This window comes from Sturnus vulgaris, chromosome 4, assembly GCF_052056855.1.
Source record: "Sturnus vulgaris isolate bStuVul1 chromosome 4, bStuVul1.hap1, whole genome shotgun sequence".
Lineage (NCBI taxonomy): Eukaryota > Metazoa > Chordata > Aves > Passeriformes > Sturnidae > Sturnus > Sturnus vulgaris.
The window spans coordinates 45,610,672-45,637,883 of NC_142246.1; the positions used below are offsets into that span (position 1 = coordinate 45,610,672).

Here is a 27,212-nt window from a genome sequence, read left to right on the forward strand (position 1 = left end):
TCACACCTCATATCTGCTAAGAACAATTAGGTCTTGGGATTATCATCCCAGAAGGGGTGGCACCTGTGCATCACAGAAAAACTCAAACACCTCAGAAAAAATCAATTAATTCTAAAAAGCACTTCAAATAAATAAATATTTTAAGACATCCTGTCATCACCTCCTCTCCCACCCTGCTCTCATCAGTTCCTGGTCTAGCTCACAGCCTAAGTGAGACAGGGGAGAGGCTGACTTGCACTAGAGGAACACCAAGCAGCTCTTTCTCACAACTGAGACAAAACTGAAAATGGATTAATGATCAGGATATCTCAAATCAAAAAAGAAATACCCAGTGCCATCTTCTCTTGATAACTGCATCTTCCATACCACATTCAATACTGTCAATATCATGGGAAGAATCACTGCAGTTACAGGAAGATCTCTGAAGACAAGGATCAGGTCACTTGTCCCAAAATATTTTTGCTGAAGTCAAATGCAAATTTCTGCAGCATTAAAGTTCAGTCCTCCCCCCACTACAGGCCAGAAGTTCTGATCTTTGCAAAAAAGCATCCCAAGGAGAGCAATTATCCACAGAAAATACACATCTTTACACGATTCTGGTTTATCTTATTTCAGCAACAGTAACAGATCTACAGGACACTACATGCTACCATATACAGGTAGTTCATGTACATGGAAAACAGTAAGAACAGTAAGTTTTAGTAATGGGGAATTTATCTAAAAATTTAAATGCATCTACTTTTTTGACATGGTTTTTTAAATTCTTTTTTTCCTCACTTTGTAAAGTCAAGAATTAAATATAATCAAAGGAGTTGCCTGGCACTTGCTTGAATAATGATGACAAAGAGAAATAAATAAGAATACATAAGCTAAATGCTTATCTAAGCATTTTGATAAGAATAAAGTATCTAATAATACTTTCCTTTCCAGAAGGCAGTAAAAGAGCAAATAAAGGACTGTGTGAAGGTTTCAGCCTGATCGGACAGATTCAGGCTTTAGAAAGCCACCAGAAATCTATACTCCTTGCCATCATCACCCTCCTCTGAACTGTTCCAGGGATGCCCAGCTCAGCAGGCAATTTCTTCTCCTCCTCTTCTATCACACCATGCTGATCCACAATCCACTCTTCTCAGGAGACCTTGCATCCTTACCAGCCCCAGGGCCCAATCCTGCCTCCTCCCTGCAGCTAACTGGCAACTTGTCCATGGATTATTCCTTACTAAGACCATTTCAATCATACAGGGGTAAGTGAGGATGAAACTAACACGCCAGTTGTCATTCACTCCTAACTATAAATCACTACTACATCACAGATGTGTCTTCAGTAAATCCTCTTGAAATAGAATTAACAATCAGTGATGTCCCATTACACATAGAAGAAATAATTGCTCTCTACCCTAAATACTCACAACTCCCCTCAGGATGGCACAGTCTTTTTTGTTGTGAGATGATATTGGTAGGGTTTTTTTCTCTCCCAAATCCTCTATCCTGGCAGAAAAAGCAGCAGCCAAACCATGTTCTGTAATTCTTTTCTATTCACTGTTCATCCCATGAGGTGCAGACAATCAATCACAGTGGCCTGACAACATACAATATCACAGTGGTATCGCAGAGATGACTGATAGCCAGGTGTCACCCACATTCTCCTCAACAGTTCTTCATCACTCATGTTGAAGAGCCTAAGGCTGGTGAGAGGAGCTACCACTTTTCTTTGGAGCAGAGTTAACACAAAAGCCTCCGAAGCATGATTCATATCCATGTGTACTGCTCATACTTAATCTTCAATCTCTTCTGCTACACTATTTTCAGTATTAAACCAACAGACCTCATGGCTACTGTTTTAGATGCACACGCTAAATCATACAGTTCTGTATGCTTTTTCCCCTCAGAAAGATGTCTAAATTAAGACTATCAACACAAAATATATTGGGACAAGAAGAGCTTTAAAATAAAACGTCGGCATTTTCTTTCAATAGCAAGGACCCAGTCCCACCTTCCACTTTCATACATGCATGTATCCTTCAACAACTGAAAACACCATTTCTTTTGTTTTTCTGATCTGGACAAGTAAACAGAAAATCCTGAATGATTACCATTAATAACTTGAAAAATGGATGAAAGTTTGTTCTAACAATCCTAGATATTCAGCTGCTGAATGGTTTCTTAATAGTAGGATAACTACATACCAGGACTTTGCTGGACAGTCAGTCAGAAAGCTCTCCTTTCAGGTTTCAAGCTAGGTGAAGGGTCTTCAAATAAGCCCTCCAATTTTTATTGTCTTGATTCACTGTGTACACACAAGGCAACAGCTTGCCATGAAGATAAAACAGCAGCTTCCATCTTGACACTATTTTAAGGAATTTTGCATGTAAAATGTTCTCCTTCTAGACACACCTACTATGTGTTTACCTTTTTGAAGCTAGCATTCATTTTTTTCATATTTTTTTGGGCTGGCTTTCTTGAATGAGTAACATAAAAAAAATAAAACAGGACTGCATTCTTAAATTCAGTTACCAAAAAAAACCACATTAACCTGAGGAAAAATGTATCCTGTCAAATGGGGCCAGTGCATTTGAAGTCTTATAAAAGGATTATGCAATTAAGTGATAAGTAGCCTACTGATATATGTATTTGGCACATGAACCAGTAAGAAATAGACTTCAAAAATTCATAAACATAAGCTGTAAAATTCTAATGCATGTTTTAAAAACCCTGGGCTGTTGCATATGCATTCCGTAATGGTAATATTTTATTCTGTACAGTTTCAGATTTTCCATGACTGCAATACATTAATACATTTTAATTGTATGGTTACTAACTGTTGGATACCAATATTTCTGAAGTTGGCACAAAAGTAACAAAGAAAACAATGGTTTTAGAAGATAAAGCTCTTCAAAGCTCTTTTATCCCCCAAAGTAATTCCTAGACACTAGAGAAAAAAAAAGACATTTTAGCATGAAAGGAGATTATTGTTTGCCCAATGAGCCTGTGTGAAGGAACCTAATGTTGACAACAGTATTAACAAAATGATATACTGAAGGATCAACCTTTTTTTTTTCCTGTGTAGAATATATTATTCCAGAAATACAGTTCTAGCCAAGATAAAGATTTGCTTTATTCTTAATCTCACTAGTATTAATTTAAAGTACCCTAGAGTACTCTAAGCATTTTAGATCTCCTTTAAAAAGACCTACACCTCGCCAGATGCTGCTCCCAAATAAATGCTGATTTATGTCTAGGCAGCCAGCTGAGAGGACAGGACAAGAGCAGTCTCAAATGGAGTGAAAAGATTAAACTTCAGCTATGAAAGGAGATATGAGAAAGGACATGAATAAAATGGTAAGGCTGTACGATGAGAACTCTTGTCTAGCATGGAGGCCTTTGTTTAAAAGCAGATACATACTGCAGCTAATACGTTCTAGGTATCAAGAGTGGATCTTAAATGCAGGTTGCTGAATGAGTAACCTGATTTCATCAGGCCAAGATTAAAAAACAAAACAAACAAAAAATAACAACAACAACAACAAAAGAAAAAAAAAGGGAAAGAAAAAAACACATACTAAATTTCAGGGGGAAACAGAAACAGATCTCATCTCATCCTAGAGAGAGTCAGAACAAGTTTTCAGACAGAATGGCTTCAGACTTAGGGCTGCAATAGGTCAGAACAGACCACCTAGTTTGTTCCTCCAGAAGAGATGAACTCTGCTTGACCAGAGTAGCAGAGATAGTCCAACCTGCTGTCAGAGACTTCCTGTAACAGAAACCCCACATCTGCCCCACAGACTAACCATTAGAAGCCACATTCCATCAAATTTAACCTGAACCAGTTTAGATGAAACAAATTCTGTTTCTCTTGTCCTACCCTTTGCAAACCTGGATGAGAGCTTTTTCCCTTCCTCTCTGGTGGCTGTGAGCCAGTTCAAGACTCCGTGCTACACCCAACTCCATCAGCCTTCTCACACAAGATGCATTTCCTCATTGCAAAGCTGATCTCTTTAGATTTGGATTGGTATAATAAAGCTCTGTGAAACAAATGCAGCTCTATGAGCACCACCAACTCAGCAGGGAAATCCACCAATCTGGACAGTAGTCTGCTGACCAAATTCACCTCTCATGGCAGTGCCCTACTCCCATTGAACTCCAGCATCTTCATTCTTAGTCTGGGGTTTCAGAGTTGGAAACATGAAGTCAGCTCTGCTTTAAAACACAGTTTAGTTAAATACCACAGGGGTCTCATACGACTACATTATTAACCTCTGGTGTCTTTTCTGACCCAAAGCTCAAGTTCTTTTGTTGAAGTTATGCTACACAAAACAAGCATGCATGACTCTGGCATGCTAAGCAGGCAGCATAACTAAAAGAAAACACATCATTGTGCCCCATGGGATAAGTAAAAATGACCATGGATATGAAGAACCAGAAAGAGAGTCACAGACGAGTCACAGAGGACAGAAGTTTACATATATATAGATACCGCATATTGCCTTAAGAAATCGTAGTGGGGAAAAAACACCCCATATGTTTCAACTCTTGAGCTCAGCATCATCCTACACATGGTTCATGTAAAATTCCTTTATTCAGTATATTACGGAAAACATTAAGTACTACTGCTTGGGTTTGGATTATGCAGGTTACTTCAAACCCTAAGACATGCAGTATTGTTTCTTACTAAACCGTGCAGGTACAAAAATGTGTACATATAAACAAAGCAGCCAAACTGCAGGCTTTTTGGGTGCCATTCACATTTTTTCAGCTACTTGGTATTACTTATTTCCATCATGCTTCCTGCTAACGTATAAATTGCACTCTTGCATGTTAGCACATGTGCTGGTTTTGGCTGGGATAGAGTTAATTTTCTGTATGGTAGCTGGTGGGGGCTATGTTTTGGATTTGTGCTGCAAACAGTGTTAATAATTCAGGGAAGTTTTCTTACTGAGGTTACACAGAGTCAAGGTCTTTTGTGACTCTTACCCCACCCCACCAGCAAGAAGGCTGAGGATGCAGAAGGAGCTAAAGGGGACACAGCTGATCCCAGCTGACCCAAGGGATATTCCACACTATATGGCATATGGAGCATATAGAGCTGGGGACAAGAAGGACATGAGGGACATTTAGGGTGATGGCATTTGAATCCCCAAGTAACAGTTAGGTGTGATGGAGACCTGCTTTCCTGGAGATGAGTGAACGCCTGCTGGCCCTTGGGAAGTAGGGAAGAAATTCCTTGTTTTGCTTTGCTTCTGCACGTGGCTTTTGCTTTACTGACTAAACTGCCTTTATCCAAGCCCATGAGTTTTCTCACTTTTAACCTTCTGATTCTCTCTCCCATCCTACTGGGGAGAGGGGCATGAGCAACCAGCTCTCTGGGGCTTAGCTGCTGGCTAGGGTTAAACCACAGAGCAGATCCCTCTGAATTCCTTTTCCATACTGGTCACAGATGAACAGCAGCATTTGCAGGAAAAAAAAAAAACACAGACTGCCAAAAGTACTGACCTGAAAATGCCAATTATAGTCATAACTACATGACACAGCTCAATGGTGCCAAGAATCCTCCTTCTCCTTTCACTACCCCCTATCCCTCCCCTTTTATTTTGTTTCCATTCCTGAGGGCAAGCACTGCCTCCAGTCCAGGATTCCTGTGTTAAATCTCTGTCTGAACTAGGATTGACAGAGAGCAACAAGAATCTATTCCCAAATCATGCTGAGTAATCTAAAATTGCTGAAGAGGCACCCTAGGGTACCTGTCCCCAAAAAAATATGCCAGAAATGCTGCTTGGGAAAAAAACCCTAACCAAACCAAACAAAACAGAAAAAAAAAAAAAAAACAACAAACAAAACCCAACAAACCTCAAACCAATCAAAAAATCAAGACTCCCAATATCCTACATAAATTAGAAGCAACTTGTAGAATCTGTCTAGCTGAATTTACTCCCCAACTTTCAGTATTTGGCCTTACCACTCAAAGGAGGGGAAATTGCTGATCACATGCAAGAAATCATCTAGCTCCCTCACAATTCTTTATTTATTACAGAAAATTAACATCTCCACAGGACCAGGTTCTTCAGTACATGTTTATTTTCCAGTCTGAGCCTAAAGAAAAAACCAAAACCAACATATGGAGCTGTGCAATGAGCCACAGCAAAGAACTAATACCCCAAGGACCACAGAGACTTTCCTGTTCTCTGCTACAGGAAGTTCAGGGAAATCAGTACTAAATGGGGGAGATGGAAGAAAGCCCTTTATGCAAAAGCAAAGCAGGTGTGCGTCACTCTGATTCCGACGGAAGAAAAGTACTTATAATCTGTAATGGAAGAAGTTTTAAAGTGTGCTGGGTTGACCTGGGAAGAAGAAACTCAGAGAGAAGTTCTTTCTAAGGGGGCTTCCTCTGTGGGTTGATTGGGACCAATTGAGGGCTGGTTTAGTTATTGACAGCCTCAACAGCCAATTAGAGAAAGTTAGTTCGCTCCGTGAACACACATTTTGAAGGAGGTAAACCGGAACTGAGGCTCTTTTTCTTTCCGGCGGCTGAGCAGGTAACTGGGCTCGGGCCTGGTTCCACTGCAGGCCTGCAAGCCTGGCAGGGGACAGGGCCGGGCCGGGCCCCCTTGTCTGGGGACTGGCATGGCCCGGCAGGGACGAGGGGTGGCCATGGACAGTGGCCAGAAAGACTCAGGCTGATTTAAGATCCCATCTGCTTCCCTCCCTCACCCCCCCCCCCGCCACCCCCACTTCCAGTGTGGCCGGTTTTGGAGATCCTGGCAAAGCTCCAGCATTGTAGCCTTGGTTTTTTTTTTCTTTTCTCTGTTCAAAATCTTAACTCTTTCAATGCTCAGATAAGACTTGCAGACTTTTCAATCCTCCCCGGAGTGAAAGGGAAAAAGGAGATATTCTGAAGTCAGTGAAGCAACACCTAAGTTTTTTATATGGAAGGAGAATGAGGAGATGCTGTGAAGATGGCTGAAATGCCCTTTTATAAGATGCCCTTTTTGTAGGGATGAACTGATGTACTGAATATTCCAATAAACCATGGAGAAAGACATGGGGGTTGGAGATGTTCTATTTGATAGATCATTTGACCAAAAAGCACCTGTGTTGAAAATCTTTTGCCCCGAGGAAAGAAGGGGATCTCAGTTTTTTGAGGATGAAGCATGAGCAGAGAGAAAAGAGATGAACAGAACCTCTGTTTTGGAACATATTAAAATACCCCATGAATCCGACATGGCCCACATGCACAGCTCTGGGAAGGCTGTGGAGTTGGAAGGAGTGCTATGATTGCAGGTTCCTGGGCGGATGCAAATCATGAAAATGAAACCAAAAGAGGACTGTTTTCTTCCTTCTTGTGGAAAAAATCCCTATGGCTTGACAAGAAGAAACTTCTCTCCAAAATGAGCTGGAAAAAGGACTATTTCAGTTGGGAACTGACTGAAGTAGTCTTTTGTACCTTTGTTTTGTTGTTATGAGGGTTGGGAGAGGGAAGGAAGGAGTGGTGTGAAAATCTTATTCTGAATTTGGTTTTTTTTCCCTTCTTTGTGTAGTTAATAAATTTCTTTTTATACCGTTTTAAATTTTAGGTCTGCCTTGCTTCTGCTCCTGGTTCTGTCTCACAACAGAAAATGAGTATATTTAAATTGGCAAATCAAAACCATGACATAAAGTGAAAAGAGGGAGGGTCTGAAACAAGTAAGTCAGCCCTATAATAACCACTGGAACAAAAATCAGACATAATTGCTGAATAAATCAAACCAGCTAAGAAAGATTTTGTTTTAATCAGCAACTTTGTTTTCACTTGGCCAGACCACGTAAAACTGCACAGCATGTGTTTGCAGGGTGCCCTGTAGCTTCTGCCCCTGCTATGGCTTTGCAGCAAGTTGAAATGCATGATACAGCCTTCTGCCAAATCAAGGGAGGAAGAGGATACAATACAGCCTACAAATACTGCCTGACCTCACCTGACTATGTGACAGCACTATGTGACTATGACTATGTGACTAAGTGACAGCACTTACTCTTGCTCCTACCCTGCCAAGCTTCCATATGATAAAAATGTATGTTTAGCACAGAGAATTACAGGCAGTTTCTGCAGGTCAGAGCTGACCAGTGTCATAGCCATTGTGTGTACAATGCACACACAAATCTCTGAGGTGCCCACTTTGGGCAATCCTAAGCAGTGCCCCAGGAATCAGCCCAGAGGTAAAAAATTTTGCAGACCTGCTGTACAAGCCTTTAATAGAAAACCTGGCTGGTTTTGTTCATGTGCCTGGTGGGCTTCCTGTTACACAAGAGGGACCAGACTTTCCTGATATAGCCTCTGGTAATTACAGTAACCTCCTTCAAGTTAAAACAAACTTACAAGAGCTGCAAAAAAAGGTCAAAATAGTCCCGTTGGCACATAATAACAGGTTCAATTTCTAACTTGAGTACAAAACGGACAGCATTTTCCATGCTGACCATGCTCTTTTTTCAGGGAGAGTGTCCCTTTTCTGAGCTCCAAGGCCTTGAGGACCTCACAGGAACTTTGCTCATGCTTTAACAGATAAAATGCATATTTAAGAACTGACTTCACAACTGCTGCAAGCTGCTGAACCCACACAGGGCAGCCAGGAATCCACACTACTGAAATTTACTTATCCTTCAGGGAAAAGCAGCAGAAATAAGAAAGCCCTTTCTCCTGCTCAACAGTTGGTTATTCACACCAGGAGGCATTGTTTCAAAGCCCAACTTGACCATAACATGTTTCAGTCATCTCATTCCTATGCATCCCTCAGTACTCCATATGAAGGAAGAGGAGGATTTTTCTTACCTTCTGTGTGCATAGGGAATATGAAGGCCAACCAGGCTGCAAGGATAATGGCCACCACCCACACCAGTACCCAATAAGTGCCTCGTCAGACAAAGTGCTTCAGAGGACACCCTTGACTGAAGTGCTTGTCTCCCTTCCCACTTCTCACAAGATGAGCCAGCACACACTATCTCACAGTGGATCAAGGTCTGATCTTGTGGGGACTTAAGCAGCTGCAGTGATTCTTCATTTGAGATGACAAGCATGAAACAGGTCTACCTTTAAGCCTGATCTGTTTCCAGGCTGGAGAGTCAGCCTCCTTTCCATACAATGCTGCTTTCATTTCCCAGGTTAGATCACATTTTCCCATCTTGTTCAGCAAAAGTGAGGTGAATAATAGACTATACAAGGGCAGCTGGACCTTTCTGGAACATGGAATGTTACAAGGATTCAATACACAAAAATTACCACAGGTCACAGCTGTAACAGAAGTTTAGACTACGATATTTAGACTAAGGATCTGCCAAAAGCAAGTTCATTTGGATTGTCTGGACCTCTTATCCCCATTGTCTTGATAGGGGCTTTTTGTTGTTTTTTTTTTGTTTGTTTTACATGTGGAAATCTGTTTTCAAAATCTACCAGCTTGAGGCTTTGTGATATGAAGATAATGTCTCCCTAGCACTCCCATACAATGCCAAAGACTAAACACTCGCTTTCTTTAGCAGCAACTCTGCCCTGTACAGTCTCCTACTTCTAGCAGTTATGGTTCTAAGAAAAGTATTTAAGTTCCATTAAGATTATAATAAAAATCAAGTGGAGAAGCAGCAACACTGGAAGAGTACTAATGTATCTTCAGTTGAAACTCCACCACCATTGAAAAGTAAAGTTCACAGGATGCTGTTCACAGCAATTATAAAACACCATGCATCAAAAAGCTTACCTCAGTACATGGTTTGTATCTACACTCTCTAGTGTTGCAAAATGTGACACATCCTGACATTTTTGCTTCTTTCCTTCATGGGGGACTATGCAGAAAGATGCTTGAAAATTTTCCCTAGGAGAACATCCTGAGATAACAAATTCATATGAGAATGCTTCAAAGCACATGAGAATGCCTGTCTCTGATGTCAATTAAAGCTCCCTCCTTTTCCAAATTCAAATCCTGAAGCAAGAGTGGCTTTAAATACTTATATTAGGTAGATCCTGTAAAAAAATTAAGCAAGGAGTGTGTAACTGCAGGGCAGCTGATTGCAAAGCAGATATAGCAGTTAAAGAAGTAACTCTGGGAAGACTTTTTTTAGAGCTTATAAAATACTGCAAGTATATTAGTAGAAAAAAAGACAGTTGGACTAACCTGGATTTTTATGATGTCGCATGAAAACAAAGAAGAGTAAGACGAGATTTCTGGAAATTGGAAATCCAACTGCCTAATTCACTTTTAAATACAAAGCAGAATTTAATTAAGGAAAAAAAAATTCTCCCTATTGAGTCAGTAACCTTTAATTTGGCATTCCTGAGTGTACTTTTATGTGCTCTTTGGAAACTGAGCTTGTAAATACAGAAAAGTTTCTCTAAATAATGAAAAGATACAACTGCAGCTTATGTATAGGATAGTTAGCTTTTGATTTATTCATCTATATATACAGTCTCAGAAGTATTCTGAACTTCTCAGCCCTGTTTTTCTACTGACATTCTTTTAAGGGTATTGGGATATACCAGAACTGTGCTTTATACCACAGGAAAAATACCAGAAGATGTTAAAAAAGTTAAAAACAAAATAAAATCATCCTTTAAGAACTGTACATTGGGATCTTTATGGTGTACCATAGCACCAAAATATTGCTTTGCTAGCATATCTGACTCTGGTTATTCTGATGCCCACACAAGCAAGCAAAGTAAGTTTTATTCTCAGCTTTAAATCAATAGATTAAAATAAAAAGGTTATAGACTAACCATAACAGGATTAGATCTTGGAATGAATTGAAAATCAAATCAGATCCCTGTGTAGCTTTCATATCCCTGCTGTAACCAGTGCCTGTTTGTGCAAGTGAAGCTGCCATTTCTACAACCTTTCATCCACACAGAACATATGGAAAGCCAGACTTCAATTTACTGTCTAATATACATAGATATATTTTTATTATTTTTTTCCATGGTTGGCTGAATTTTATATAAACACCATATATATAAAAATTCAACTGGAGTCCAAGACAATTATGCAATCTGTTTAATCTGTTGACTAGAAATCTGGAATAACACATTCCTGAGACTTGCTCTGTTGGAGGGCTCAGTCATGCAGCATTTCTAACTTAGGATGCTTTCTCACCTCACACATGGCTTTCAGGAACTGACAGGAATACCCAGTATGGTGCAGAAATCAACCTTTCAAGACTGCACCAAATCTCTTTTACAGCACAGCATTGCGGATGCCCCAAACCAAAAACCAAAAATCACAGCCAAGACTGCTCACATGATGCAGTCAGGTCAAGCAGATACACTGGAGGGTATTAATGCATCTAAACTCCACCATTTATTTCAAGTATAAAATTAGGAGGCCAGGTTCTTTCAGCTACAGAATCACAAGAATGGATCAGGTTGGAAGAGAACACAGAGGGCTCATCTGGTCCAACATCCCTACTCAAGCAGGACCATCTCAGATTACATAGCATAGGATTTTGTTAAGACGGTTCTTGAATACCTTCAGTGAGGGAGACTCCACCACTTCTCTGGGCAACCTGTGACCCACACAATAACCCATAATCACCCATACAACAACCAAGTTCTTCCTCATGTTCAGGTGAAGCTGTGCATCAGTTTCTGCCCTTTGCTTCTTGTCCTATTGCTCGGCACCACTGAGCAGAGCCTGGCTCCATCCTCTTGGCACCATCCCTTCACTCACAGGCATTTCAGTTGTCTTTTCTTGAGGCTGAACAGTTCTTAATATAGGTAATGGTAGGGATAGAGGCTCTTCAAGGTGCTTAGAACTCAGTTTCAGTGTTATCAGGTCCCAGAACTTTACCATGAATCTGAAATGTATTTGTGAACAGCCTTGTTCATTTAAAGCTAACAGTCATCTTCCAGATCTTTCTTTTCAGATGCTAACTTCCAAAAAATTGTGTTCCACATTTACTGCAAAGGCTCAAGAAAAACCCAAGAATTTATAATTTAGGAGAAATTTAAACAACCTCACAGATTTTCTTGGTGAGGGGGGAGGAATGAGGAGGCTGACTCATTATTATTTTTTTAATATTTGTGGCTGGCTCTGCTGCATAAATAAATCAATCCTCTAGCCATCCAGCTCCATTTCTTCAGTCACAGCTTCTTGTTTTATTTATTTTTTTCCTCCATTGCCAACAAATCACTCTAGAGAGTTTTTAAACCCAGTAGTATACTTTCCAAATGCAAACAATTAGTACAATCTGCGAGAGAGAAAGCAAACAACACCAGAGACTTACCCCATTTTTTGGGTAGGCTATCCATCCCAGATCCCCCATTACTGTACGTGAGTCCAGTAAATTCACTGAAAATAGAAGGAAAAAACTGTTAAATAAGATGGATGGATTATAAACTTCAGCATATATTTCAAGGTATAGATGGATGGCTCTGGTAAACAGACTGTTTATCATTAACCAAGGAAGTTGGATTTCTGTAAAGTAGAATAACAACGCAATGACTCCTCTAACAATGAGATCATACAACGGAAACAATTCTATGCAAGCATTAGCTTATTCCTTTGAGATCTGCCACTTCTGTGGCAAGTTGCAAATACATTGAACTTCTGTAAAATCCAGATCCTTCCCATTCTTAGGACCTTGATCTTCTGGGGGGAATAAGTACATCATACACACTGTGTGTTTACATGTATACATAAGACATACAGTATGTAGGTATAAATATACACTCACAAACATCTATGCATGTTGATACACAAATTTCTTCTAAGTTGGCATGTATTTTTTGGCATAATCAAGCCCTTAGGATAAATATGAAACAAGAATTTAATTTTAGAAGTATTATATGTGCAAGTATTAATCTCATCAGGAATGTATTGTCTTCCTCTTCCACATTTTCCTCCAAGTCTTTGACATCTCCATTATAAGTTATGCAAGAGATCTTTTTTCTTCTACACAGAAAAATTAATGAGTAGTTTTAAGTCACACAAGCAACCAACAATTTACATTAAACAACCAAAAAAACCTATTCCCAAGTTTGTAACCTTTTTTTCCTCTCTTATTACCTGAAATACTGAGTAAAAAGTAAGAAGTGACTAGCTAAGTAAAATTGTAGCAGCTTCTGGTGCTGAGCTTTCACCTCCTGCACCCAGGGCTCTAAATCTCCTATGCAAAAGATTGTCTCTGAATCATCAATTGTCATCCAAAATCTCAATTTAGGAGCTTTCGTCTACCATAATAGCACACTTCATCAGATTCCAACACTTTCTTCTCTCAGTTTGCCTGCATAAGACCTCACTTTTTGTACTCATGTCCTTGAAAAGGAAGTGACTTCCCTGAGTCTTCAATTCCTGACCTCCACTCTGTGTGCTCTTTAAAAATCTCACTGGAAGTTTTGGTAGTTGGACTTTCAAGACTATCTAGCAGATGATTATCTAGACCAAGAACAAGCTTGAAATGGGTGCTGAGGCTTTGTTCTCCTTCCTTTAGAATTGCAACAATGTAGGTACTTAAAGATTGCTACAGAAGAAAAACGAACTGCTTGAATGGACAAATTTGAAGAAGGCATGTATCATAACCCTCAGAGTTACACCATTTACAGAGGCATAGTAAGAAAATCCAGAAGTACACTATACTGCAAAGCTTGTTCCTTTAAAATATTAAGGAATATTTATAAACAAATTAAGACCAAGCAACTGATTTAGTTTGAAAAAAACCAAAGTTTCTAAATCAATTTGGTCTTTACTATTGTACTGCACTGAAGGCTGGCTGCTGTAGTCCCTCACACACAAAACCAAAACACAAAAAATACAACACAGAGTCCTCACATCTGGCAAACATCTATGTTAAAAGTGATTTGTCTATCCAGATATTTTCACAATGTATGCAAATATTAATGCAGGACCCTATCACAAGGCATACATGTTCTGCCTGGTCAAATACATTTTTGTGATGTTGAGCAAAACACATTTGGTGGCTCAGGGTTTTAATTTCTGGATTGCTTTTTCCTGCCAAAAGAGGAAACAGTTGGAAGCTGTCAATGCTACCAACACAGAACATGTGGTGAAAGCAATACTCAGAGACTACACTGGACTATATTCACAGTAAGTAAGCATACAATCAGGTGGCTTTCCACCCCAAAGTCCATGCAAAATAAAAATATTGCTATCACCTACCACTAGATATGCCACTCAGTTATGCCCAGTCACTCCCCTTATGAAGTCTCCAGGTTAAACGGTCATTAATTTCTCCTGCTTCAGCTGAAGCCAAGCACTGCCATCCAAGTGCTCCTGAACTACATTGTATTTTCTTGGGATAAAAAGAATGACCTCAAAATATTCTTCAAAATAAGACACACATAAATAACACATCCTGTATTATAACTGTATACTAATTTAAAAAACAAGAGACAGCATTAAAGTTGCTAAAATGGCAGGTTTACTCAAATTCCTTCTATTACAATCACTGTAATTAAACTGTGCAGAACAGTATATTCCTGTCGTTAAGTTGCAATGGATGCAAAACAAGTATTGATCTACATTGTACAACTTAATTAAAAGTTGTCCTGGAGATGCTACTAATGAATGCAATTAGATGCTGTGTTTGATGTCACAAGCTTCTTCATGGCATGCTAATAATGAAAAAAGCAGGAAAAGTACTTTATTCAAACACCAGATCATAAAAAGGACATGATACAACTAAATATTGTATTATCTTTCTATCAATGACAATTTTTAAATTGCTGTTATAAACTTCAAATTCAAAATCATTTTCTGCATATGAAAATTTAATACAGCCCATTCAACTCTAAGTCAAGTCAGTGGGAATTTTCTGACTAGTGAGTCAGCTAGCAGCAATGAATACCAAATCCCCAGCTCAGAAAGACTCAATTCTTCTTGTATCCTCTCGCATTCTGCATAGAGAAAAATAAATAGGATGGAATACTCTTTTTGACATGCACAATGCAGTAACTCAAAACTGACGTGCCAGGAAGGCAAAAGTGACCAGTGACATGAAGCTGTCCCTGTGTCTGGGCTGCTGTGGAGACCAGAGGGGCTCCCACCACAGCTCAAACAGCTCTGATGGGCTGTAAGGCACAGCAGACACAGACTGCCCCATAAGCATCTGCTCAGGGCTGCTTTCACAGTGTAGCATCTGAATCACCACACTGCATCAATCCGCTCTGATGAATATATTTGGCCAATAACCTAAGCCACCTCCAAGGGCAGAGATGTCTTGCTTTGAGAAGCCCCAAAATTCTAATATATAAACACAAATTATTGTTTGCTCCATCAAGATAGGTGTCTGCATCTTCGCCATCACCACCCTCCCCAGTCACTTCCAGTATGTCTGTCCTTCACTTGCATCATTTCCGATTGCACCACCCCACCCCAATGCAGCCTCAAAACAGGGCCTCAGTATCCCCCACTCCAAGGGGGGCTGTCTCCTCCAATAGTCCAGGCGCAGGAGTTTCCTGTGGCAGTGGTGCTATGCATACTATAGGGATGTTCTCTCAGGCAGCCTTCCCGTTCTGCACTGCCAGAGAGGTCACTGGAACACACACTGGTCCCACTACAGCAGCCCAGACAGGCTCAGCACCACTTCTCTTTCCATCACCTTCCAGCCTGGCAGGCATATTACTTTTGCTGAAATGGTTTTTATCAAAACAAATGCTAATTGGCCAAGCTGGGGAAGAATCAGCAAGCAAGCAGGAGGTAAAATAGATACCTGGAAGAGAGGAATACGGGAACAGAACCAGTTCTTCCCTATTCAACCTGTGATGACTGTCAGCACGTATTTGGCTGTGGCTGTTTATTAACAAAGTAATCCAAACACTCAGGAAACCAAAGGAGGTAATTCAGGAACACCTCCAGCTATGTGTGAAAGGCTCCATATTCCAAAAGGTCTAGTGCCAGCTCCTGTGTAGCTGGTAACTCCTGAACTCGCCCCAGCACTGCCTACTTCATGGGCATAACCCAGAGCTGTATCCAAGGAGCAATTGGGATACTGTGGACCTAACCCCGCTGAAAAACAAAAAAATCTCTTCAGAAGTTACTAGCAACTCTGCTTGGCACATAATCTTCAAAGGCTCCAAAATAACATAACTCATTTATTCCCACGTCCTTTCTCCTCAGCAACAGCTAGCTTTATCTCAACAAAAAAGCAAGAAACCTCAGACCCCATAAGCACACACTTAGTACCTGTATCTTTGCCAGCAAACTTGGAAGATAATATATTTTTTGCTCATCTCCACCCTAAGTGCATCCATCCCACAAGCCCTAATTATTTCTAATGCTCAGTCAAGGGGAACACAAAACCACACAGATCTATATCATCATTAACTTCCATCCCTTCAGGGTAGGATAAATGATGATTAAGTCTAAAGTCATACCACAGCCCCACCCCCCTTTTTTTTTTAATACAGAATAATAGCCTGGGGAGTTTGCATAGACTCTTGTTCTTAGACAGGCTGGTTACTACAGGTGAGCAATCAAGTTAGAGTAAAAACAGATGTGATCCAAACCTTTGCCCTGAACTCTAGCTGGTGGATTAACTGTGGTTTTTCACTTCGGAATCTCTGTCAGGGAGCTGGATATAGCTTTTTACACAAATGTCCTTGTCACACAAGATCACACACATTTAGCAGCTTAATCATGGCTACACAGGGACCGTAGTTGGGAGGAAGAACATAAAATGCCTGGGCTGATGGCATTCAACGTTGACCTAAACCAACACTCCACAGTACAGTAGAGCTCCCACCTGGCACAGCCACCTAAAACAGGTGGCAGCAGTAGCTTGCCCAGGAGAATGCAGGACAGGCCTTTCATGATGGTACAATGCCTGAAGTAGAAGCTACCCATTGATGGATTGCTTTGATCACACCACTGAAGTGAGATGGCTCTTCTGGCTCTGGGCTGAAGCAGAATCACCTGGAGTATAATTTTTTCTTCACTCCAATTTCAAGAGGGGAGAAAAAAAAAGCTAAAAATCAAAAATGCCCCACCAACAGTCTAGAACACTGAGTATTTCTGATCCTACAAGCTACATATCCTCCTGCCATTTCAGTATCTAAAGATCTTCCAGGAAATCCTCCATTGCTTATACTATGGCAGTCTTTGTAGGCATACAAAAATGGAACTCTTCTGAGTTGCCATGGTCTTTGAGCTGATTTCCAATAAATCATACACTAGAATAATCCTGCTCTTCAGTAGCACCATTTGCAAGCTAAGGTTTACCACAAAGCATACTCTACCAAAGTATACTCTAAGAGCTCTAGAATAGGCAAAATGGTCGGGATAGCAAAAGCTGATGGAATTTATATCATGATAAAGCCATATGTAAAGCCCTAAGAATCTCTTTTTATTTCACTGAAATATACCTAAAACAGGGGGGAAAGAAAATCTTCTTTGACCCTAAAAACCACTTTCCATCACAAAACAAACAGGAGTAAAGAAACCTTCCTTAAAGCCTGCATAAATATTTCAAAACATCAAATGATCTCTGAAGTAGCACATTTGTAAATAACAACACTTAAATAAAAATGCTTGTTTTTAACAACTGAAGGAAAACTCTTCTTTAATAAACTTGTTACAAATTGAACAGGAATCTGAATGTTATTTTTGGTAGCCAGAAGCCGAAGTCCGTTATGAAAGAAAGTGTAGTCATGCTCCTACATCCTCCTCCAGGCTCCTCCTGCAGCTCCTGTACCCCTTTATGCACACACTGCAGGACATGATGTAGCTCCAAACTTTTCGTTGGAAACTTTTCGTTTCGGGTGGTCAAGGTAGCCCCAGTTCTGACCCAACACTCACAGCTCATGGGAACAACTACATTTAAAGAACTTGTGAGCAACCTCTCACAGGAACACACACTGACAATTAAGCACAAGGTGAAACACTCTGCTGGATGAGGGTCACGGTGCAGGACAAGATGTGACAGCAGCGCTTTGCACTTCATCAGAAGGTCTCCTGAATAGCATCACAGACTTTCCACCAAGCTTCACGCCTTTACTCCCCTCTACCCAAAGGAGGGGACATAGCTGCCAACATATCATCATTAACAGAGCGGGTTTCTCCTTAAAATGCATACATCCTCATCCTTCCTCCAGTACTTCCAGGGGTCACAGCACTAGCAAGACACATAGACTGCAGAGGAATCTTCATCATCATCATAATGACTCAAAGTTTTCCTGCTTCATAAATCTTCACTGATTTTATTTCAGGTGATTGTGGCAGTTCATTCATTTTCCAACAGTTTTTCCTGTTGTGCCAAGTGTTTCTCTGAAAAGTATATATCCAAGGTACTCCAACAAGTAACAGTCAAAAATAACCCAAGTAAGCAAAAACAAATGAAAAAAATCAAACTCTCAAAAGAAATCAAGGTCATCAGGGAGTAGATGCCTTGAATTAATTAGCTACATTGAGTAGGGACAAAACACAAAGGCAAGAACCTCTGCAATATTTCCATCAGTGGAAACAAGCTACATCAGAGTGCAAGCTGTAGCAGAACCTATTATTTATAGCCCACTGGAGGAGGAAAGTATACACTACTTAATGAACTTGCAAGCTAATATTAACTGCAGATTTATATTTTATTACGTTGGCTTCATTCTGATCCAAGTTGTCATGATTCCCTTCTATAGCGAGAGCCAAAATGCTTGAATCTGCATCACAGATTCAAAGGTTTTTAAGGCCAGATGGACAATTGGAATCATATCATCAACTAGAGAATTTAATCCAGTAACTTCTGCATTACATCTTGAACACACTGTTTACAAGGGAATGATATTGCCCTTTGACAAAGTTCTTCAGGTTGGCTGCATTTTTCCCTACAGGCATAGAACCAGCTGTAGCGCCAGGGAGAGAGACCCAAAGCTCACTTCAACAACCAGACAACATTATACCAACGCAACAGCAGATTTCTGAGCTGGTTGCAGCACCATTTTTGTGTAACCATCTGGGCAAGTATCACTTTACCACTAACAAAGAAAAAGAAGTTTCCACTGAATGCAACATGCAACCTGACAACCAGCCTGCATGGAAAAACAAAATACCAGTGCTGTCCTGCAGATCAAGGCCTCCAACTACTGTCAAGGTATCTGCAAGCCATTGAAGGAGGCAGTTTCTTCAACGCTCTACTTTAAAGCTAGTACTTTATCAAGCACATACACAGTCAAGCCCAATGTTAGCACCCCAACAGTTTCTCAGTGCAATCAAAACACCTGCTAGAGGGCTGAGATGAAATCTCACCTTCTTCCCTCAATTAACAACTAAATGCAATATGGTATTTACAGTCGCTGTTCCTAAAAGGTGTCCTAAAAGGCATGGATATCAAGTTCTCTTATCTATATAACTAAATTGAAGAAATTTGGCACAGATACATCCAGACCTGGCAAGGTTGTTAGCTTTCACCATCAGGAGACTTGCAAGACCTCACTATCCACCACCAATAAAGCCTTCCTGTTGACAATAATGACTATCCTGCTGCCACTGAATTCATTCAAGTAGAAAATAAAGGGAACTGACATAATGCTTAGCAAGCATGTGGGAGAAAAAAATGTTTCAAATTATCTATTGGCGTTGCAGGGGGGTTGACAGTTTATCCCTTCTATTTCTGTTGAGGGAAGAGGGTGGAGGTTGCTAGAGGGAACAGCGCATTGTCAACACATTTAAGTAAGAAACTGCTTTTGAGTATTATTAAAGAAAAGATGGATAAGCCAAAACGATAATTTTTTTAGAAATTATCTTACAAAAGCAAGTATGCAGATAATTTTCCCAAATAGTTTCACTGTTTTGGGACATGCAAAACAGTTTAAGAAGTGATACACTCAGAAGCATCAAGAAATTCTCATTACTAATGCTGAAGAATTAATTTTCTCTCAGGTGCTCCCCTATCCTCTCTGGGAATCACAAAGTTCAGACTGGTTGTTCTGATCTCTTTCTAACATTAAGCGATCCAGGTTAGAGAACCCAGTAGTTAACATCTTGGTAAAACACTTCAATACTGCCCCCTGCACCAAAATTACTTGAAAGCCTGCAAGCCCAGGGTTCTATCCTCTCTCCTACAGGTTCAATACCTGCTACACAGCCACCTAAACCTCAGCTTCTGAAGGTACTGTTTGTCCTCCATGCGCAACTCCAAGGCACAGTTTGCTGAACCAAAGCTCAGGAGCTTGCCAGCAGGAAGACAAGGGGCAGGAATCCCCTTCGTCCTCAGTGATGCCAGATGAGTTCGCAGGGGTATTCCCAGATCTGCTGTCATAGTATATGCCATATCACCTTCTCCAGGAGGCAGTACTCCTCATTCCAGCCAGTGGTCACCTGAGGAGCTCTGCCTGGTCAGACTACTCCTAACGTACCTGCTGCACAACTCAAATACCAGGGATGAGGGAGAGATATGGAGCATGTTTTCCCACCAACACCAACCCCAGTGAAACAGCATGCACTGAATGTTCCCAGGGCAACTATTCTGGCCCAAAGCATCTTCAGCCCTCTCTGCAGGGCAGAAGCAGGAAGGCTGTGCTCATACACACATCCCAGGGCAGCCTGCAGTTCCCAACACCCTTGTCCACAGCAGGATTCACAGCACTTACATCTCCTCCTGACTGTCCACTCTGGACCAGCTTCCTTGCAGGAGACAATGATAATTGTTTTACACCTTCAAGAGAATAAGCACATTAAACCTTTGGAGGGGTTCAGATAATGCACTGACTAAAGCCATAGCAAATACCAAAACTAAGACTGTAAGAGATATAATAGGTCAAAGAGACAATTCAAAGGGTAACAAATCCCTAGAGAGAACTAAGCTACTGAAGGCCAGCGCTCAGGTTTGCCAATACAGCTGGCTGTGAAAGCAACAAATGCTTTCACCTGTCACCTCAATGTCCAGCTAGTCACAGAGCAGAGCGAGGGACAGGCACAATGTGAACACAAAGGACAATCCAGCTCTCCATTCTGCCTGTGCAGAGGTGGATCTTAAGAAAAAACAGGCATATCTTAAGAATAAAATGTATTTTCAAAGGAAAAAAAGAACTCTCTAGAAACTTTCTCAATACACAGCATTTTTTCTAGCAGAGATCAAAGAAAACCAGTGTAGTGAAGAGAAAGTTTTAAAAAATTGTTCATTCCAATGCAATAATTAACACATTATTTCTGCAACATTCTCTGAGTAAAGAAAAACACCTAGTTCAAGTCCATCCCGGCTGAAATGAGGCCTCATCTCTCAGCAGCATTTATAGTCACTGAAAAGGTGCACTTGTGAGAGATTTCAATTCTGTGTTTACATGTTTTACTATAAGAACAACATTATTTTTTAAACCTTTTTAATAGACACTAGTAGGTTGAGTATCTACTGAAGAGCTGAGTGAATACTCTTTCCTCCATAGAAGCAAGCACTCAAGAAATTCGGTGCTTCTGTAAAGTGACCAATCTGTGTGCATTTGGGGTTTCTCTCATTTTACCCTTATTCCATATACAGACTTCAATTTATTCCTAAAGAGGAAGTGAGAATATATTTTTAAATTGCGAAAAGAGTTTGTTTTCTTTTTATTTTGGAGCAGGGCTTAATTTCCCTGACATCCCTGAGCAATGTTTAAAGCTCATCTCTACTCAAGTATATGCATACTTTCACACTTACAGGAATGGACCAGCAGTAATGTAGCTCCAAGTCAGAAAGACTGGGGGATCTAACAGACCCACGTCTGCTCAAGACCCTAAAGCCAATAGGGTCCAACACCATCACTAAGATGGGCTAATTCAAGCTAAGTCAAGGGCTCTGAGATGCTCAGCACAGGCTGGACACCAGGATGCCTGCAGAAGCAGCATGGAAATCCTTAGAACAATAAAGCATAAAACCAGCAAGAACAGAGTGCAGGGCACCATGTCAGAAGCTGCCCCACCTTTTCAACTTCTGCCAGATTTTATGAAATCTTGCTCTTACCTCACCAACTGTGCACCCCCTCAAGCCTGCTGCAAAAAGTTGTATTTTTTAGAGCAAAGAATAAACATTTCACCATGGGCAATATTTTGTTTTCTCATTTAGCAGAAAGAGAACAGCAGACGTGTAACTAGACTTTATAGTGGAGCGAAAAAGTGAGGCAATGGTGAGAAAGTTACCAGTGGAAGGGGAAGAACCTGTCACACAAGCCCACTCACTTCTTTTCCTTCCGTGGCAGCTAGCCAGTTAGCCCCTCTGTATTACTGACATGCAAATACCTGCTTTATACATCAAATTATAGCATCAACATTTACCACATTATAAGCAGTCAGTTGAGACAGTTTGCCTGTTTTTCTACTAATTATCACAATTTTTAAGATAAGCTTCGAAAGGAAACAGGCACTATCTTGGAGTCAATCTTTGCTATTGTTTATTTCCCTTTTTTAAAACACATCATTAGGAACAATGTCATATATTTAAAAGTGCTGAGTTTCAAATGTTGTTTTACTGTCAAAAGGATAGTAGTTCCATTTTAAAGCAATGACTGAGTCATTCTAAACCTCTTGAAAAGTCATAAATCACACATCAGACAGATCCCAAAAAGACCATTAGACATAAGCTGTCCTTCTTCATACCAGTAATTCCACTGCAGTAAATTTAAAATTTAATGGGACTACTCCAGTGAGTAAAATAGACAGGTGGCACTGAGGCTATGCTCTGCTCTCATGGAAAGCACACAAGAAACCATTCCAATACACCAAATACAGAACTGGTAACTCCTTAAAGCCTCCTTAAGGCACTGTGAGCACAATGAAATGAGTCCAGACTTACCTGTTCTGCATACACAAAACATATGCATGCTAGCAGCACTCAACACCTATAGAACTACACAAAATGCTATAGTTGTGTGAATGGATGACATATTAAGCCAAGCTACTAAGTGCAACCTAATAAGTAGAATGTTCTGAGTGTGTATTTTGATCTGAAGCATTAGACTAATTTAAATACATTGATGTGAAAATTAAGACAATTTTCCCACCTGCTTTTACTAAAATGTTTACTTTTTCTTACAAAAAAAATTTCCTGAAAAAGAATTTATTTACTAATTAAAGATAAACATTGTGATATTATAGCTAAATATGCATTTATCCAGTGTGCCATGACACAGAAATTATATACCACTATGAGACATCACATACACACACAAGTCAACACACTGAGAACAGGTAGGCTCATTTCAGGCTCTGGCATGAATAATTTGCAAATTACAACCTTCCTTTATTTTTTGCCAGCACCAGACCCACCCCTTTAATTGTACTCATTTATTCATTCATTCACTAAAACAAAAAATTATATATTGAGATAAAACAAGCTTCAAAAAACCCTGAAAGAATTAAGAGGGAAAGGACCAAAGCAGGAGTTAATAAAAAACAATAACATCCTTCTAGTCTTAAAAGAAATACAACACACTCTAAAGATCCATTTTGTCTTTCTCACCTTTGTCTATTTAAGTCAATGTCATTCTTTCAGACTGCATTTCTTTTGATTTGCTTAACAGTACACTTCATTGTTAAGCATTGCCTCATCAGCACTTCTGCTGAAAAGCCCTAAAATACAATATACTTTGTATTTAATTACAATTATGCAGATATCTTTTGGAATTACTTTGTTACAAGCAATCAGATATAGGGCATTCCATGATTTTAATAATTGTCCCACATGACACTTTTTAAGGTCATCTAAGTGATGACCAAATGTGATCTGCAAACCTCTTCAAATCCAGAGGTGATGTGTGACAAATCATATAGTTTAGGGTGAAGGAGGGAGTCTTCAACAAAATCCATCATTCATTGTGTTTCACATAAATAATTTATACAAAGCCACTTCCCAAACCCTAATACTTACAACAGAAAGATTTAAAACACATGCATTTAAAACCAAAGGCAGCGCAGAAAGCCCAGTTGCATATGGCAGGGCTGCCTCTCAAACACTATTATCATAGGGAATTCATTTTAAAGCAATAATCCACTTCTGGAATACCAGCACTTCACAAAATTGTGCGATACTTTCAGGGTACTCTTTGGAATATTTTCATTGGAACTAATTTCTGAATTTTTAACATTACTCAAAGCAAACAGCAAGTATCTGGCTTTAACAGTGACCTCTGCTAAAGAGTTAAAAATTATGGCAAAACAACACTTGAAAGTGCATGAAATAGTATTGAGCCTTCATCTTTCACTGCATGTTTTGCTTTTAACATATAAACAGAGGAAAGGTGATTAAAATTTAAAAAAACCTGTTTTATTTTGCTATTATAGGAAAGGCTGGAGAAAAATTAATTCATTTTTCCCAATGCATATCCTTCAATCCATTTTTGGAGATATCTATGAAGGTGACCAGATTTGTGATAGAGGTTGGGCATTCAATACTTCTCCACAAAAATGGCAATAGCTTCTGAAACTCAGCTGCCCCATACAAAGCCGACTTCCATGATAAGGAACTAAAACAATGAATTTATTTTTTCTCCCCTCTGAATAATAACCTAGATTTTTAAAGCATTTTCCTGTAAGTTCCCTCCACTAGAGGGTAAAATAGAACATCACGTACTGTGAATTGTTAACTGCATGTATTTTATCCAATGCAGTCATTGTGGGTTATAGTAAGATTTAGTGAAACAAAAAATATGACGCACGTGTAAAGAAAAAATTTATTCTGAGAATGTCATCATCTCTGCAACTACTTATGTGCCCCTTGACTACACAGCACAGGGTATTGGCTAGTTGTTTAACCACGCTGAGTAGGCTGAGTGATAATAAATAAAAAATAAATCCAGAAAACCCAATACCACCAACTTTTGAAAACATTATTCACCGGTCTAAGATGGCTACCTCCATCTCAGCAAAAGTAAACTTCCTAACCAGCCGAAGAACTAGCCCCAGGGGAGAAGCTTTCTCATCAGAGCTCAGAAGCAGCCAAATGAACTTTTCAAACCCAAACAGGTAACAAGTGTCAACTCGTACGCAGCCAGGTAGGTGGGCTTCAGCGTCTGAGATTTCTCATGCACTGGGCTCCACATTGCAGGATGAGCCGTTCCCATGCACGGAGCTGTTTCACAGCAATTGGCACAGCAGACATGCTGTGAGAAGCACTTGTCAAATAATTCTTGTTTACAAATAAATCTCACAGCGAAGGACAGCACTTACTGAATTAAGTTCAGGTCCACAGTCAGACCCCTCCTAGCAGTAGCTTTTTAGATTTGCATTTACAGAAGAGATGGAAATTAGAGAGCAGCAGTCAGAAAAGTAGCAGCAGAGACAACGTGAAGCAAGAACTCACGCTACTCATCATTACTGTAACATTCTTCTGCAACCTCCCTGTAAAGATGCCACTAAACCCATTTGCTAGGCAGCTTCATTAATCCTTTCCAGCAGTTTCCTATCGTGTAAAAGTCCTATTCTGCAGCTGCCTGTTCAAGCAGAGACACCTCTGTGCTTGGCAAATGGTCTCATCGTCTCAGTCAGTAATATCCAGCATTTCCGAGAACTGGCAAGGATGACTGAGACGGGGCTTAGAGCATCTGTTGGTCTCTCAGCATGGTATCATGGCAGACTGGCTCACACAGGAGAGCATGCTTCCTAAAAGGAAGGTGAGTAACCGGGAAAGCCCTTCTAAATCAGCCACGCCATCTCAACAGCATTGCTCCCATGGGAGAAATCATCTGAAATTGCATGGGGACAGAAGGATTGGGCCCACTGTTATCTAAGGCAAAGCCAAACCGTTTCAATCATTTCCCAAACCAATGCACTTCCTGAATATTTGATATCTTTGTACACAGAGGAACAGTATTTCCCCCTTCCTCTACACCTTTTTTTTTTTTTAAGAAAACTGCAATTCACATTATTCTTGCTCTCGAAAATAAATTATAGCTGGTTACCTCAGGCCACATCTTTGAAATTCTGGTACGATTTTCCTATATCAACCCCTGCATACCTCCTCCTTCTTCTAAAGGAGTTTCACAAATAATTACGGTGCATCACGACGCCAGCCTGCTTCGAGCCGCTGGCAATCCCTGCAGATGCTGAACTTCTCCACCCATTGCTTTCACATTATAACCTGCCTGTGGATCCAAAAATATTAGACTCCACGCAAGGAGAAAAAATCCCAGCCTGATTTCAAAGAATGGAAGCACCCTTCTATACAATCAGCCTGGACGCGTTTTTGGCCATTGACTTCACAGAAATCAAAGGTATAAAAAAATCCGTCCCCAGCGGCCGCGCTCCGCTGCGGGTTACACACCGCCATCGCCACGGCTTCCTTTTATACGTGTATTTTAAGCCACGAAGTAAGCGCACTGCGGCCAGCGCTTGCAGGGCTCCCCACCGAGAGCCTCCCGTGCCCCGCCGAGTGCCTGCCGGCCCCCTAGACCCCCGGCCCCATGCGAACTCCCGGTCCCAGCGCCGCCACCCCCCTGCACCCATGCATCTATGCGACTCCCGGGGCAGACCGCGAGCAGGCACCACCGTGCACACTCACCTGCGCAAAGGCACCCACCCCGCACACATCCATCCCTCCGCAAAAAGGGAACACCCGCTGCCAAACGCGCCCGTGCCAAGGCATCTGTGCACACCCACCCGTGCCAGCCTGCCCGCGCCCCGTGCGGGGCTGCCGCCCGCGCTCATCGCCGCCTCCCTGCGCCGGGAGCCCCCTGCCCCATCGGCAGTGCCATCCGCATGCCTGCCGAGGCATTCGCCTTCCCGCGGGTAGAGCCCGTGTCCACTTCCCCCAGAATGTCCCAAAATTGAATCCGCCGAGTCTGAAGCCGCGCGCCGCCGGGCAGCCACCCTCCCGGGTGGGCGCTGCCCCGACGTCCCGGCCGCCCCGTCCCCGCTCACCCTCGCTGCCGGGGCTCGCCCGCAGGCTCCGGAGCGCTGCGCACAGCAGCAGCGGGAGGAGGCACGTCCGACCGGGAGCCGGCGCCCCGGCGGGGCCGGCCCAGCCGCCGGTGCCCCGCGGTCCCATCCCGCCGTCGCTCAGCGCATGGGGCGGCGGCTCACCCCCAGCGCTGCCCTCTCGGGTCGGCTCAGGACGGGACGCGGCGGGCTGGCAGCACGGATAGACTTCCCCCCTCCACTCCCGTCCAGCCGTCAACGCGACTGGGGAAGCAGGGGGCGGTGATGGGGAGGTGGCCCCGCGCCGCCGCGGAGACGCCCCCGATGGGGCGGACCCACAGCCACAGCCACCGCGTGCGAGGGAAGGCTCCCCCCGCGCCTCCCGGAGCCCAGTAAGCAGCGGGCACCGCGCCGCAAGTGTCCGCCGTGAGGGAGATCTCT

At 41.5% G+C, this 27,212-nt stretch overlaps 1 protein-coding gene across 19 annotated transcripts in view; it reads right to left on the minus strand.

The window, feature by feature from the left end:
* EPHA5 (EPH receptor A5) overlaps positions 1-26,901 on the minus strand; it is a 200,144-nt gene extending 173,243 nt beyond the window's left edge. For 13 of the 19 annotated variants that reach the window (XM_088163789.1, XM_088163784.1, XM_088163785.1 and 10 more), the window contains exon 1: positions 12,232-12,296. In XM_088163789.1, the coding sequence (XP_088019915.1) occupies positions 12,232-12,270 (39 nt within the window). In that variant the 5' untranslated portion in view covers positions 12,271-12,296. Of the gene's footprint in view, positions 1-12,231; positions 12,297-25,085; positions 25,102-26,415; positions 26,450-26,774 lie in introns of those variants that run through there. The other 6 variants (XM_088163787.1, XM_088163788.1, XM_088163773.1 and 3 more) reach the window with 5 other exon arrangements.
* Between the last annotated feature and the right edge of the window lie 311 nt (positions 26,902-27,212).